Source organism: Mya arenaria, chromosome 4 (assembly GCF_026914265.1).
Source record: "Mya arenaria isolate MELC-2E11 chromosome 4, ASM2691426v1".
Classification (NCBI taxonomy): Eukaryota; Metazoa; Mollusca; class Bivalvia; order Myida; family Myidae; genus Mya; species Mya arenaria.
In genome coordinates, this window is record NC_069125.1 from 19,610,237 (window position 1) to 19,624,620 (window position 14,384).

Sequence of the window (14,384 nt, forward strand, 5' to 3'; positions counted from 1 at the left end):
ATTTTCTATTTTAGCCAAAAAGGAATATTTAGCTCCAACAACTGGTGGCAAATGAGACTTTGACATTTGAGCCAGCAACATTGAAATGTACAATGGGTCCATCAATGTTCATAACGTCCCAACTAAAAAACAATAATGGTGTATAACAACTCTGAATTTGGAAACGAAATTAGAAACATACATGCGAAAGTTAAGAAGAAACAGGGTAATATAATACATTAAAATAAAGGATCACGTAGTTAAGGTATCTTTTGTGGAACGTACTTTATGAAAATATCCAAAATCAAAGAAGTTTTCAACTAGCGAAACCGACAGAAAAGGTTCGATAAAACGGGGAGGGGGTCGTATGCGCGATAAAAGGTCAAGCAGGTACCAGTTTTCGTTCTAAAAATAGTTTGTTTTACATGATTCAGTTTTCAATCTTTTTCGAACATTATGATAGTTGTAATGAGATAATGGTAAAATTGTCTTCTGATTTTAGTTGAAGAATCGGGAATGCTGTGGATTCGATCTTGAGCAAAGGCATTTTAACGTTCTGATAAATGATATTAATGGAAATGAAAATCCTCAGTGCTAATTCGTTCTTTCGGAAATTGTGTCAGTTCAAACTTTTATTGTGATACCGTTTCTAACATGCCATAACGAGAAGGGTATTTACTAAAATCATAACAACTTAATTCCCCCAATGAGAACAGACGAACGAACGAAACGGACGAATGATATCGTTTCTAATATGCCATAACGAGTAGGGTATTTACTAAAATCATAACGACTTAATTCCCCCAATGAGAACAGACAAACGAACGAAACGGACGAAAAACTATTGATAAATAGTAATGTTTACAAATGCAAACTGAATGAAAATGGGTTAAATGAAATACTGGCAATAATTTGACGTTTAAAAGTAGATGTAATCGTTTACTTTCAAAGTGTCCTAGCCACTGAGATGTTGACCCCGTTCATTTTTTATTCTCCTCCGTCTTTATAAATCTTTATTGGATGCACTCTGTTGAAAGAGTACTTTCTACGAAGTTATAGAATGTTGAACAAACACACAACATAACGAATTATTAAGGTTATCAAAATAATAATTAAATGTCGTGGCTTTTCAGCTGGCCAGCCGCTCCTTAAAATACTTTAATCATTTTTTTTAAATAAACGTCGTGTGCAGTTAAAATGCAAGAATGCAGATGAAAACCATTTGAACAATTTTAAAAATACCTTGGTATTACGGCGGTCTATTTCTATTTATTGAAATTCACTCATTTATGTGGCACATGTAAGTGGCCCATATAATTACCCACGTTTTGAAGACATTTAACACAAAAAGTCAAATCTCGTTGATGAAACCCATACTCTACCACTTAGCTATACGTGTTCGACTATAAAACGTCATTAAAAACACAACATTATCTTGGGTGATATGTACTGTGTGTTGCGCTTTAAAATGGTTATTTATTTATGATATGTATACTTATGCCCACAAAGAACGCTTTGTCCGTATACAGTAAAAATAGAAAAATGATTACCAATTTATCGAGTAGTACAATGCGTCATTTTCATAATAGTAGTATCGATCGCAGCCATTGCAATTTCGATCATTTCGGTATGAGTTGTAATAATGATCGAAAGCATAGCATTTGAAATACATGTGTGGAATTGACATCTCCTCCTGTGTTTCAGAGTCATACTCTCGGGTGAAGAACAACTCTGGGACGACTTCAGCCCATCTGTCTCCAGATTCAACAGAGGAGTTTGAGCCAGTACCTGATAACACGAAAATGAACAAGAAACATACATGTGCGTTACACCAAATGCAGCTGTTATACTACCCGATGTATCAAAACAAGTTAAAACTACAATGATCGCACAGCTAAACCATTTTATTTATTTTTAAATGCGTGTACAAGCGATATAAAGCATTGAAGTAACTGTGCATGGAAACCCCTACCGAATATTTGTTTATCCAGCGATTAAGTCTAAACAACACGCAATCAATAACAATTTAAGGTTATTATTTTCAGACAAACTCTTTATCATGTTAAGTCTTTTTTTCTGCCACACAAAAATAATAGTTTGTGTGTCGTTAATCTCAGTATGTTGTTTTACATAAGTCAAGGACAGTAATGATTCTAAGACACAATTTTATTATATGGTGGATAGATTTATCAGTGAAATAAATTGATATTTTACTATTCGTAACACTGAAATATCAAATTGACATTTTTCACTGTTTTGAAATGTAAGCCCGCTCTCGGTTCCAAATCAAAAGTCAGCGAGCACAGGGCTTGGACTCAATTGCAACGACGTCATTTCCGAAATGACGTTACGTGCGCATACAAATTGGTACGTTTTCTTTAAAAACAATTAAATGACTTTATCTCAAGTTTCAGGCAAATAATAAAAAAGAAAATAAAATGCTTGTTTCAGTAGAAGATAGCAATATATACCACCTCATGATCACCAAAACTGAATATTTCACGTGCGGCTACGCAAGGCGGTAAATATATATTTTGGAGCTCATCACTTGTTGAAATATAGTATGATCCCTTACTGAAACAAACAATTATTCTCTATATAATTGTTGGATACCAAAAATTAAATCGTGTTTATTTACCTAAACAAAATGCCGAAAAGGCAACAGAGAGTGATGGAGAGAAAAGTTGATAATTCTTGCTACAACGCCTCAGTTTAACATCTATTTCTTGAACGATATACTCTGCTACCAGATCGGCGACTACCGCTTGTGTTTGCAATTCTTCGCCAAGTTCAAGAACTGCTAAGTCGTCTGCGGTAAGCGATTCTGCAAAACATTGGAATGCAAGCCAAGCATATGTTTAATATATACAAATGTTATAATATGCTATGATATAACATTTTATTCATGTAACAGTACCATTTGTAAAGTCTGCACCATAAGTAAAACAATGCACCATCTGTCATTAAGAACAGCACCATGTGTGAAATATTATAAAAATCATCCACCACATGGTTTTTTGGCGTCAAATGTGAATTTCCGCGTGCCGTGCACCATATTTAAAATGATTCCGCGCAATCTGTTACGTTTAAAAATAAAGAATTAGTATTGTTTACTTTGGATATTCACCATTCTGATAATTATTACCACCACTTCCGAGTAGCGACACACGAGTAGCAAACCCACTACCTTATTTTCATCAATTGCGGCAGTGATAGCAGCGACAGCAGCAGCAAGATCACCACCCCAACCTCATCATTATCATTAACATTATCTTAAAAAAATACCTTTTACACAATTTTGTTCAACCTATATACTATTTTCACACAGTTAAAGCAATTGCAATTTCGACCTTGAACAGAAAATAAATCAGCATCTATTTAAGGAATATAACAAGAAATGTGGTCGCCGTATTCGAAAGCTGATGTGTCCACTTAGGAGCATGCTTTACGAAACATTATCAAGAGAGTAATAACATTTGAAATGAATAGAATAAGTAGAAAATATTAGGTTAAATAACAATGCAGTAAAAGGGTGATATTTTCATTGCATTCCTTAAAATAGTTTCCCAGTATTTTTCCGACAATATGATTTCATGTAAATCAAAAGAAATCGGTGATAGATGTGCAATAATGTGTTCAATTGTTTCTATAATTTAAAGTTTACAATTCATTATTGTGAAATATTACTGTTAAAATTGTTATTGAAATATTTTTCGTAATTTCCGAATCTTGCTTGAATACCATTTGCTAGAAAGTACCAAATAGTTAGTAGTCTTGTGCTTTTCACAACTTCTTATGTTAACAACTTATATCAAAAGTTTCATCAAAATCCTTTTTGTACTTAATGAGTTATGCTATAGAAAAAAAAACATATGTCTTGACGAAAATCACAGGAAATGGGAAAATACTTTCAAGTAAAGGGCCCAGGAGTTTCATTTCTTGTTCTATTGACACCATCACTTTACCTGTAAGCATATCAAATTGCAACATGTCATTGTCGACTCTTTATCGTAAAAGTTAAAAAAAAGCTGTTGATGGGTTAACATCCCTAACAACCAATGTTTAAATTTACATTCAAGCACTTACAGTAGTGGGAGAAAGAAGGAAGAAAAATATTCTCATTTTAACAATTCCTAATTGTTTATTTTTAGAAGCTTACATAAGATGCAAGGTTGGTACGTATCTTTTTATATACATCACATAAATACACTGTTTACAACAAATGATGCAGCGTTTTACATACAGTGCTGCATTTTCATGTTACTGTAACAATGCTGTTTTGTACATACGGTTATACTAAGCATTATACAACAAGACAGGCATATTTGTCACTATTATTCATTTTTTTACCTAATGTTGAACAAATATATTCACGCTTAATTAGATACCTTTGAGAGAGATTGGGTACTTTGTTCCACAGATTCCAGAAAGTCCGGCAGGAAGGTGAGCTGAAGAGCTAACCATATATGCTCCTAGCATGTACCAACCCTCTGGCAGTAGATCATCCCGTATCGGTGTTTCCGTCGAACCCAGTATATAATTTGGTGATCGCCTATTCATATCCGGTAGTTGGTGGACGCTAGCATAACATCCTCTGTCAACTAGTTCTAGTATAAAAAGCAAACAATAAGGGGTGACGTTTGTATGTCAATAACGAATAATGTTAGAACTTATACATTACAATGACCAAGAGTCTATGACAATCAGAATGGTATTTGAATTAATGCGCTAAGACTCGTTTGGACCAGCTACAAACAGTTTGAGTCACAGAGTGGACAGTGCTTCTATAACAGACCGTTAAAACGTTATTCCAGGGATGGGATCAGTAATGGGCATGGTATGACCGGTTGATAGTTTAGTTGAATTCTCACCAATGATGTAATGAGCATATTTTAAACTGATCCCCCAACCTCTTGTAGCCTATTTGCACAGCTAAATTATATTGTTTTTTTTATTTCTCCTCCGATTTTTTTCGTATTATTTTAAACGAATATTCACGTGTTAAACTATAAATAAGGTCAATGCTTTATTCATTGAATTGACTTTATTATCTCCATTAGTTCCATAGCTTTTGGTGAATATGTTTCTGTGAAATCGAATACCGGGTCAAATCTACAACAAAAACGTGGTTTATTATAAAACTTATTACTTTAATCTCATTTTTATGAAGAGAAAGTTACTACCGATAGACATAGACCGTGTAGTTTGAAGTACGTCTATCAAATGAAAGGACATTATATTCATTGTCATAGGAATACTACATTGGAAACTACAGGAACAAACCCAGCCGTCAAACAATTTACAATTACCCAGTATGCCACTAAAGGATTACATCTAACAGCCATATACTGCAATTGAAATTGAACTGAATTATAAGAAAATGTTCTAAACTTAAAACTCACAAAAGTTAAAGCTTGTTAATTTATCAGGCCAATGGCAATAATGATAAATTTGGATGCCAAGTAAAACCATAAAATATTTGTATTATTTGAAAGAGTATTAAAATATTAATTACTAATAAAGTGCACATACGCGGTATTGCAAGATCGCATTACTCATGGAAACCTATCTACTCGATATAATAGTTAATTGTATGTTATATTCATGCTTAAATAATAAAGGCGGGTTAATATATGACAACGACACATGCTTGACTGTTTATGTCCCTACAAAAAAGGGAGGGGCATATAGATTTGCCCGTGTCTGTCCGTGCGTCCATGCGTTCGTCCGTAAGTATTATGCGCAGCAATTAGCAAAACAAGTTTTTGCCTTTGATTTTCAAAACTCAAAAGCTATTTCACCTAGAGTAAAAAGACCAAAGTGGAATATTAATTAGGTGATGAAGTTGTGCACCTGAGGTTTCATTTCACGCTGCACTAAGTAAAAGACAGTTTTGACCCTTAAAAAAGCAAACATGGCATTTCTGGATTTGTTTATACATGTTCTTCCTGTTTTATGGCAACGTGTCTGTTTCAATGAATTTAAAATTGGCAAACATTCGTGGGACGATTTGTTAGAAATGACAAGGCGATAGAAAGAATAGTCATTTTAAAAAATAATAATTTACGACGATGTATATTTGAACGTCACAAAAGTTCACCATTAGATTACATTGTAGATTTAATAAACTATTTGTTCGATACATTTATTTAATTTCACTTACCAAGAGAGTGAATTTTGCAGAAATCAGTTAAGGATAATAAAACTATAAAGGCCAAACCTTGTGAAATGCACTCTGCGCCCAATTCCACAAATCCCTGTTTGCAGGAGCACCTTGAATCATCCGCGCATGTTGAGTCTTCAAGATGGGCAAGGCAATCTAATTCTTCGGTGCAATTCAACACAAGAACTACAAACATCCACCAAGTTTAGTTAGACCTTACTCTCATGTTATGTTATTCGATCAATTGATGATTTTAACCATCAACCCCATTTTATAATTTTTTTTTTTCCTTTGCCAATTTTACTCTGAATTAATGCTGTTTGTATACTAAATTGAGTGACATTTTATATAAGAGGATATTTTTATAAGCGTTTATAAACCTCTTTGATATGAGGTATCAAAGGAAACAAAATATATGAAGCATAATTACCAGGAAAGCAACTGTCTGAAGTATCGTTTTTGATAAATCCATTTTTGCAGCTGCACTGATATGAACTATTGCATTCGGCATTTTGAACCAGTTTGCACGCCTCGCTGTTCAGCTCGCAGTCATGTCCAAGTACTGAAGAAATAACGTGCATAAACATGTGTATTTGATCGTATCAAATTACAAAATGGCGAAGTGTTAAATAAAAAAAAGATGATTGGTCAGCGCATGTATTTCTTAAATTATTTGATATGTGTTGCTTACTGAGTATACGTATTCAAAGTGTATGACTGTAAGGACATTTGAAACTCCTCGGCCATTTTTATCGATAACAACCTCGGATGTATAAGGACGGTTAACATACTCATAAATAGGTATATTAAAGTTCGATGCAAGTAGATCGCGTAGTAATTTAATTTAGCAGTTAAACTTAATGACTTAAAACTCTTGGGAATCTTAATTATGTTTGAATTACTACACTTCACTGGCAATCAATTTAAACTTAGATCAATAAATACTACCTAAAACACTAAATTTGAGTAATGATATAATTGAAAAAAATACGAACTACTACAGTGTACTGATGTACCGGCATACATCCTAGGTTGCTTTCGATAAAAGTGACAGAAGAGCTCCGAATGACAGCAAATATACGTTAGTGCAGTTCTTATTTGTGATCTCTACTTAAAGTCACCGTGTCCCGGTATCTAAAACCTTTTCTAGTACATAATTTCTCCTATGTTTCTTTTAGTAAGAAATGTTACATATTTAGCACAAACTAAAGCCAACATTTTAGCAGTTGCGGTTTGATTCAAAATGATCAATGGCAGCGATGAAAAATTCAAAACAACTCCGTCAACGCTCCTGTATTCTAAGCTCCTATTCGGCAATTATTTCATTATTTTCAATTTTCAAAAATATTAACCGTATATCAATAAGACCTGAAAACAATTTTTTCTGCCCGGTGTCAGGGTAAAATGGTCATATTTTACGAGGAAATCATCAATTAATTTTAACAAAGAGTTGTGCATAGATTATATAGCATATGTCCTATCAGTGGCCGCAATGATCCTGGACAACTGACCACTACAATACATATAACGCCGGTATGATTGATATCATATATCTGGATACCAACATATATAGTCTTCTGTTTTATAACATTCACTCATACCTCGGATGCACTGTCCATTCTCTTCAATACCAACTTCACAATGAGTTAGCAAACTCCCTTGAATTTGAACACATGTTGTACCATATACGCTGGAATCACAATGCACGGATCCAATTTCTAAAAAAAATAATTTAACATTGCATTTCATTAAAATTTCTGCTGTGAATATTTTGATATATGTTTGTGGGGACATGTTTTTAAAGGAAATTTCGGTATTTTGATATCCCATTAGACATAAAACACAACACAAGAAACACTCGTTTGCATGCTAAAATGGGAACGTTTAGAACTTTTAACCAGAGGGAATACGTAAAGTTAACACGGAAAAGACATTTAAAGCCTGCTGCAAGAACTAGTAGTAGTAGTAGTAGTAGTAGTAGTAGTAGTATGTGTGTACAATCTTTCGTAAAATATTCTCTTAAATCAATGTCACTATTTGGTGCATTGTCCAGACTGGTAACAACAAACGAATATTCAGACGGACGTGCGGAAATGTTAAACGTACTATTCTGCTTTCCTCTTCAGGTATCACAAGAATTAACAACGTTTGAGAGAACTTCAATATCGGTCTACATCGTAATGATACATTGCATAATTAAGAACAGGCTTAGTAGCCACTAGCGTACTTAAAATCAATTACATATCAAACTCGAACACGACAAATGCTGTCTAGTTAACGCAGTGGTAAGCGCAATCGCTTCTCACCATGAAAACCCAGGTTCGATTCTCGGCATTGGCGCATGTGAAATTAGTTCGATGTCACCAAGTCGATAAAGTCGGTTTTCTCAGGGTTTTCATGTTTCCTCCACACAACAAGACCACACTCTCGCGCATCATCTTGCCAACGACAGAAACTTAGCATAAATTGATGTAACTTTTTATCAACCGTTGTAAAAAATAACATTTTATCTTACTAGACATTAACTTAAATACAATATATAACACGCAGCCAACACCAGTTTTAATAAATCGGCCATTAATATATATTTTGAATATTTTCCTTTGGAAAGGTCAGTGAAGATAGAAATTACAAAATTAAGGCTTAAATTGGGAAGAAGGTAGTTTAGATACTTTATATATGATGCTAACAGATCACAGATACAATGTTTAGTGTTCTTACTTGGTTTACAAATGTAATGGTCGCTATACTGGTAACCGCCGTCTTCATAAGTTGAGTACCAGTAGCTTTCAGCATTATACATATCGTTGCACGCACACATCCCGTTTTGACATACATGCCCTTCAGTATGGACGTCCTGGTCTCCCTGACAATCACTACTGTTAGTACATGGAACATCATATACTGAAACAATATACCTGACAGTCACTACTGTTAGTACATGGAACATCATATACTAAACAGCTCGGCAATTAAATTAAATACGTCTTATACTGATGTTTACTACTTAAGGTTTGAAAATGATGAACAAATGATAATATGTCTATTTGCTTTATTTTCGATATATCATTTTCGAAGAAAAAATGTATTTACCACTCTTTTTTACAATCTAAACCGAATGAACATACATTGCTGACATCTAAGTCCATCAACTGATCTAATAAACCCAGTTCCACAAGAACAGGTTCCCTCCAGATTACATCGGTAGCCAATATGCGGTCTGTGTTCCCATTGAGACGACAAAATATGACTACTGTGGTAACTACGCCAGTAGTTAACTTGTTCAGTATCGCCACAAAAGTGGACGTCCGTGCACCGACTATCCAAAACTGTAATAAAAAAGTGTATACGATTCAAGACTCTTTCATTATATATAGTGTGAGAGAAAGAGAGAGAGAGAGAGAGAGAGAGAGAGAGAGAGAGAGAGAGAGAGAGAGAGAGAGAGAGAATTAAGAAGTACAATTCTTTATATTCAGGTATATAATAATAATAATAATAATAATAATAATAATAATAATAATAATAATAATAATAATAAATACAAGACAGACACAATCTCAAAATAAAATTCAATCAGTTCATGTAGAAGCATACAAAGACACATATGTAGACGTGAAAATAACAATTTTCTGTGTATTGCCTGAGAATTATTGCCTATTTTGTTTAAATCCTGCCAAAGAAACAATATTTCTAAAACAAATAGGAATATAATTCCATGTTTCCATCGCAATATATGAGAACGATGTACTACGTAATTATGCCCCCCTTCGAATAAGAGGGTGTATATTGCTTTGCACATGTCGGTCGGTCGGTCCCCTGTTGATTTAAGGGGTCATCGGGTCAAAGATCAAGGTCACAGTGGCATTGAACGCCAACATTTTGTCTGTGTGATAGCTCGACAATGCCTGCACCCATGGCCCACAAACTTGACATTTAGGTTGGGGCTGACTAGAAGATGACCCTTTGGATTTTGAGGTCATAGATTCAAAGGTCAAGGTCACTTTAGATATTGGTCATTGTAATTACATCATATATACTTATTCACTGCTGCTAAGAGGATACATGTCTGCAAAGATCAGTCATCATCTGAACATAATTAAAAACTGTACCTACTATCCCACACTTTGAAAAACTGCCTCAAAGGCATCCAGCGTCAATGACAAATCAGCTGTCATTTCGGTCCATGCATATTTAATTCAATTGTCAGAATATTTTTGACAACATGGCGCTCAATGGGGCATACTGTTTGACAAACATCTCTTGTTGAAATTTTATTTTTACATGAGGAATATCGTTATTGGTGATGGATCTCAATGTCTATGATTTGTTATTTCCGAAGTGCACAATATCTCGTAAATAAGAAGGCGTGTGCACCTCTAAGTACTTGTGAACAAGCATTGCTGTGCGATATTAACATCGATGTTCAAAAGATACACATTCAAACTCTTAAAACAATGACGTGGACGGTATGCGAGATTAATATTTGAGAAATGTGGGATTTATTTTTCTTTTACAATGTTTTAACCAAAATTTAATGGACTAGTGTGGAGGCAACTAAAAAACCTTTCAACGTTGTTTTATAGTCTATATGGATAGCGCATAAAATAGCATAAGACGTACTAAGTTTTCAAGTTACTCAAATGAGGTCATTTTAGCGATGTCATAAAAGTGATATATAATGTGTTTAAATAAGCATTTGTTGTGAAATCATTATTCGTGGTATCGTCGAGAAAATCATATGGTTGAACAATAATATCTGATATGGCAAAATACCCTAAGCTGCCCAACGGCATTGACAAACCGACTGTATAAACCTTTACTTCCAACTCAACAAAGATGGTAGAATGTGTAAGAGCAATGCCTCAAGACATTAAATTGTTATTTCTTTTATTAATTCAGTATTGAGAGTTAAAAGTTAAATTGACAAACCTTTCGAACACGTTAAGTCGTTAGCGCTTCTCACAGCATATCCAACAGGGCATCGACAGAAATTGCCCCATTCTGTAAGTCTGCATTCCAGTCCAGTGTACAGACAGTCTTCATTTGTGCTGCACCCAAGATCAAAAACTGAAACGAAACCAAATATTTTTTCAACTGAACATGCTTCTAAATAAGTTTTATCCGCTGGAATTCAATTATTTTTAATTAAAACGTGCTCCGCTTTAAATAGTGCTGATACCCTTTCGTTATTTTTTATTTTTACCAAAGCGTGCGAGAAATAGATAAATAGTTACTTATCATCAGTCTTGTGGTATTTCGCGATTGATAAACAGCAATATAACTGATAGTTTCTTAATTTTTAGTCATGTTACATAATTATCACCAAGTGTATATTTCGGATGCATGCTTTTCCTTACATCAGCAATTTAAGCAATACAACTTACTCCATATGCACCTGTCATCACTTAAAACATAGCCCGGCTTGCAGTCACACACGTTGTTGACACATGTGGCGTTTGAATGAGGCCCACAGTCCTCGGATATTTCGCAAGTGTGACCTGGATCTGTGTCCGACAAGATAAATAGCTTTTAAAATTGGTCAGTTTTCTACATCCCAATAATTAAGGAATGAAGACCCTTCTTTTTTGTATTGGCGAGCTGCTCGTATTTATGATAATAAACATGGATAATGCAACAATTTATGAACTTCCAAATGGCAAACAACTAGTTTACTGAAGTAGCTTGATTGGAAGTGTTCTCTGTTTCGTGCTTGTCCTCATGGTTCTTTGAAGAAAATGAGAACCATGTTCCTGAATATTAACATGCTTCTGGGGCGAGAGTAAAAGTTGACAGGTTTTACCAGTTTTTTTTTGTCACGCTATTTTTAGCAACGCGAAAGTAGTTCCGATACTACACACAGTACTCACATGATACGGACTCAGAAAACAACAGTATGGTGATGCGGATTTTTCAAAAGGCGTGCTGTATTATCACTGTTGGATATGGGAAAGGAAATTCATAGGCATATATTAAAAACAAGTATGTCATATTTCCAATACAAGAAAAACGTTCAATGTAAAATACATACATGGAACACATAAGTCTCCATCTCGTCTTAAATATTTGGAATTACAACTGCACTGGCTACTTTTGCACTGGTAAGCCTTTTGGTAATAACCGTTGATTTCTTCGCCTTGAAAACTGCAACTTCTGTCCCATCGCTGTGAACAACTTCTTCCTAATGCTATAACACAAGAAAATACCATATGAACATATTTTATTTATTCCAAATTGAATAAATTGATTTAAACAGAAATGCATATAAATTAGTCAAACAGTAAAAATAACCGTGTCTGCGTACTCGAAGCATATACACCAGAAAGTATGAGTCAGATCCAAATGCTTGGCTGTTTAATCGGACATAATACAAAAACTTGTCATGATTCCATGACAATGTTTTCACATACTAGCAAAGCTAAATATCATCTAGGGTTATTCTATAGAGAGATTGGAATCTTCTCATTTCACGAAAAATGTCAACGTCCGATTCAAAAAAGAATACACTCGATATAAATGCGAAACATACGTATGTGCCGATTTCAGTGCAAAGAATGTTCAAAACTACATCAAACAAGCACAACAATCATACCGGTAAGTCCAAACAGTAGCAGAATCCGTCAAGACACGCACACAGTCGGATAAAAACGCCATTACATGCAAACCTTCGGTAACTTCATATGTTTTTAAAAATAAAATCAAAATTACAAAAAAGAAAATTGTCGAGAAGATGCGATTATGCTGTTAAAATATATACATGTCCTGTCGAAAAGGGCCGAATATTAGCTCGATAACTTCCATGTTGGTGCTATATTTTTTAAATAGCCGAGCGCTGTTCAACCGTCGGTCACGCTGGGCATTTTCACTATTTACTATATACCGAGACTGCCGAAGATGGCCGAATATTATCCCGACAATTTCCTTATTTTATTTTAAAAAAAGTTGCCTAAGATTTGCGTGTAAGTCTGGTGTCAGTGCCTCAAACCGTCAAACTTTGTAATAAAATTAACATGTAAAAAAATAATTGTCCTAAGCTTCTTCTGAGATCCATACGTTGGCCTTATCTTATTTGATACAATATCTTAATAACAAAATGGCTTAATTATATACATATTGACCAATCGGTAATGTTAGATAACTTTGACCAAACCCAAAACTATCAGTTGTATACAATTGGCAGCTTATTGTTTTCCCAAAAGGTAAAGATGCGGATCAAGAACATAAACAAGTACATGGGTTCAACCTATTTTGGTAATAGGTTTCGATCTATGCTCATCAGGGCAAATCACAACTGGAGCTGTGAGTTTGAAAATAATCGTTTACCTGGTTTACAGAAAAGTCCTTCTTTTAAATAACCGTCTTTGCAGTCGCAATAGTTGTTATAGCATTCAGAGTTGGCAAGCCCACACTCACTATCGTTGAAACACCGCTCTGAAAAAAATGGTAAACTCAAATGACTTTGCTTTGACTTACAAATGACAGCATGACGTCTAATAGAGAGACTAGACACGACTTATTTAACTGGAGTAAACCAAATCTGGAAATAATTATATTAATAACTTACTTTTACGGCACCATCCGCTGGGACACTCGAGTAAAGGAAACTCGCAATCGTTGTCAGTATCACAGCTCTCTACAAAATAGATATGAAAACATACACATGTATTTAACAAACGTTATTAAATGTGAAACTATGTCAATTGGTTTTCGGAAAGTTATTGAAAGTGAAATTGCTCACTTGAACTACAGTAGCCATTTTCTTCGCTGCCCAAGTGGCAAACGTATGGTGTGTAGTGACAGTCGTTATCAGTCGCACAATATATGTCATCATGAGAACAACCTGGAAGTAAATATAAATTAATAAATAAACCTAGTAGAATAAGTGTATATAAAAGACAAAGGCGTCTGCATAATTGTACACATAGTCCAAATTCACCACACTAATATAGTTTTAAATGTAAGGAAGTGAATATTTAGTTTACGACAAACATTAACCCATGAGGATATTAACAATCATTTGCAAAACTCTACATAAATTACGTTTTTATTGTGAATTGCTGTAGCATAAAAGCCTAGTTTAATGAAGATCGGGCTAGTTAATCCCTAGATTTGTATATAACAATAGAGCAATTTAGGAGCAGAAATTAACAGTGAACAACAAACACGATTTCTATGTAAACATTTTTGGAATTATTTTTTTTTCATGCAGAAAAGGAAAGTTCGCGGAGGCACACAATTAATCGAA

The 14,384-nt window shown here is 34.4% G+C and overlaps 1 protein-coding gene and 1 long non-coding RNA gene across 2 annotated transcripts in view; both read right to left on the reverse strand.

The window, feature by feature from the left end:
- The window catches only part of LOC128230682 (uncharacterized), a 34,177-nt gene extending 22,633 nt beyond the window's left edge, over positions 1-11,544 (reverse strand). The window contains exons 1-10 of the mRNA XM_052943126.1: positions 11,538-11,544; positions 11,072-11,209; positions 9,271-9,471; positions 8,864-9,046; positions 7,744-7,860; positions 6,573-6,704; positions 6,200-6,328; positions 4,368-4,586; positions 2,618-2,803; positions 1,530-1,767 (exon numbers count right to left, since the gene is read on the reverse strand). Of these exons, the coding sequence (XP_052799086.1) occupies positions 1,530-1,767; positions 2,618-2,803; positions 4,368-4,586; positions 6,200-6,328; positions 6,573-6,704; positions 7,744-7,860; positions 8,864-9,046; positions 9,271-9,471; positions 11,072-11,209; positions 11,538-11,544 (1,550 nt within the window). The remainder of the gene's footprint in view (positions 1-1,529; positions 1,768-2,617; positions 2,804-4,367; positions 4,587-6,199; positions 6,329-6,572; positions 6,705-7,743; positions 7,861-8,863; positions 9,047-9,270; positions 9,472-11,071; positions 11,210-11,537) is intronic.
- Positions 11,545-12,176: 632 nt separating this feature from the next.
- LOC128231378 (uncharacterized) lies at positions 12,177-13,772 on the reverse strand. The gene is made up of 3 exons (XR_008260362.1): positions 13,704-13,772; positions 13,463-13,570; positions 12,177-12,326 (listed from the first exon to the last, which is right to left on the reverse strand). It is a non-coding gene; the product is annotated as an uncharacterized LOC128231378 (long non-coding RNA).
- Between the last annotated feature and the right edge of the window lie 612 nt (positions 13,773-14,384).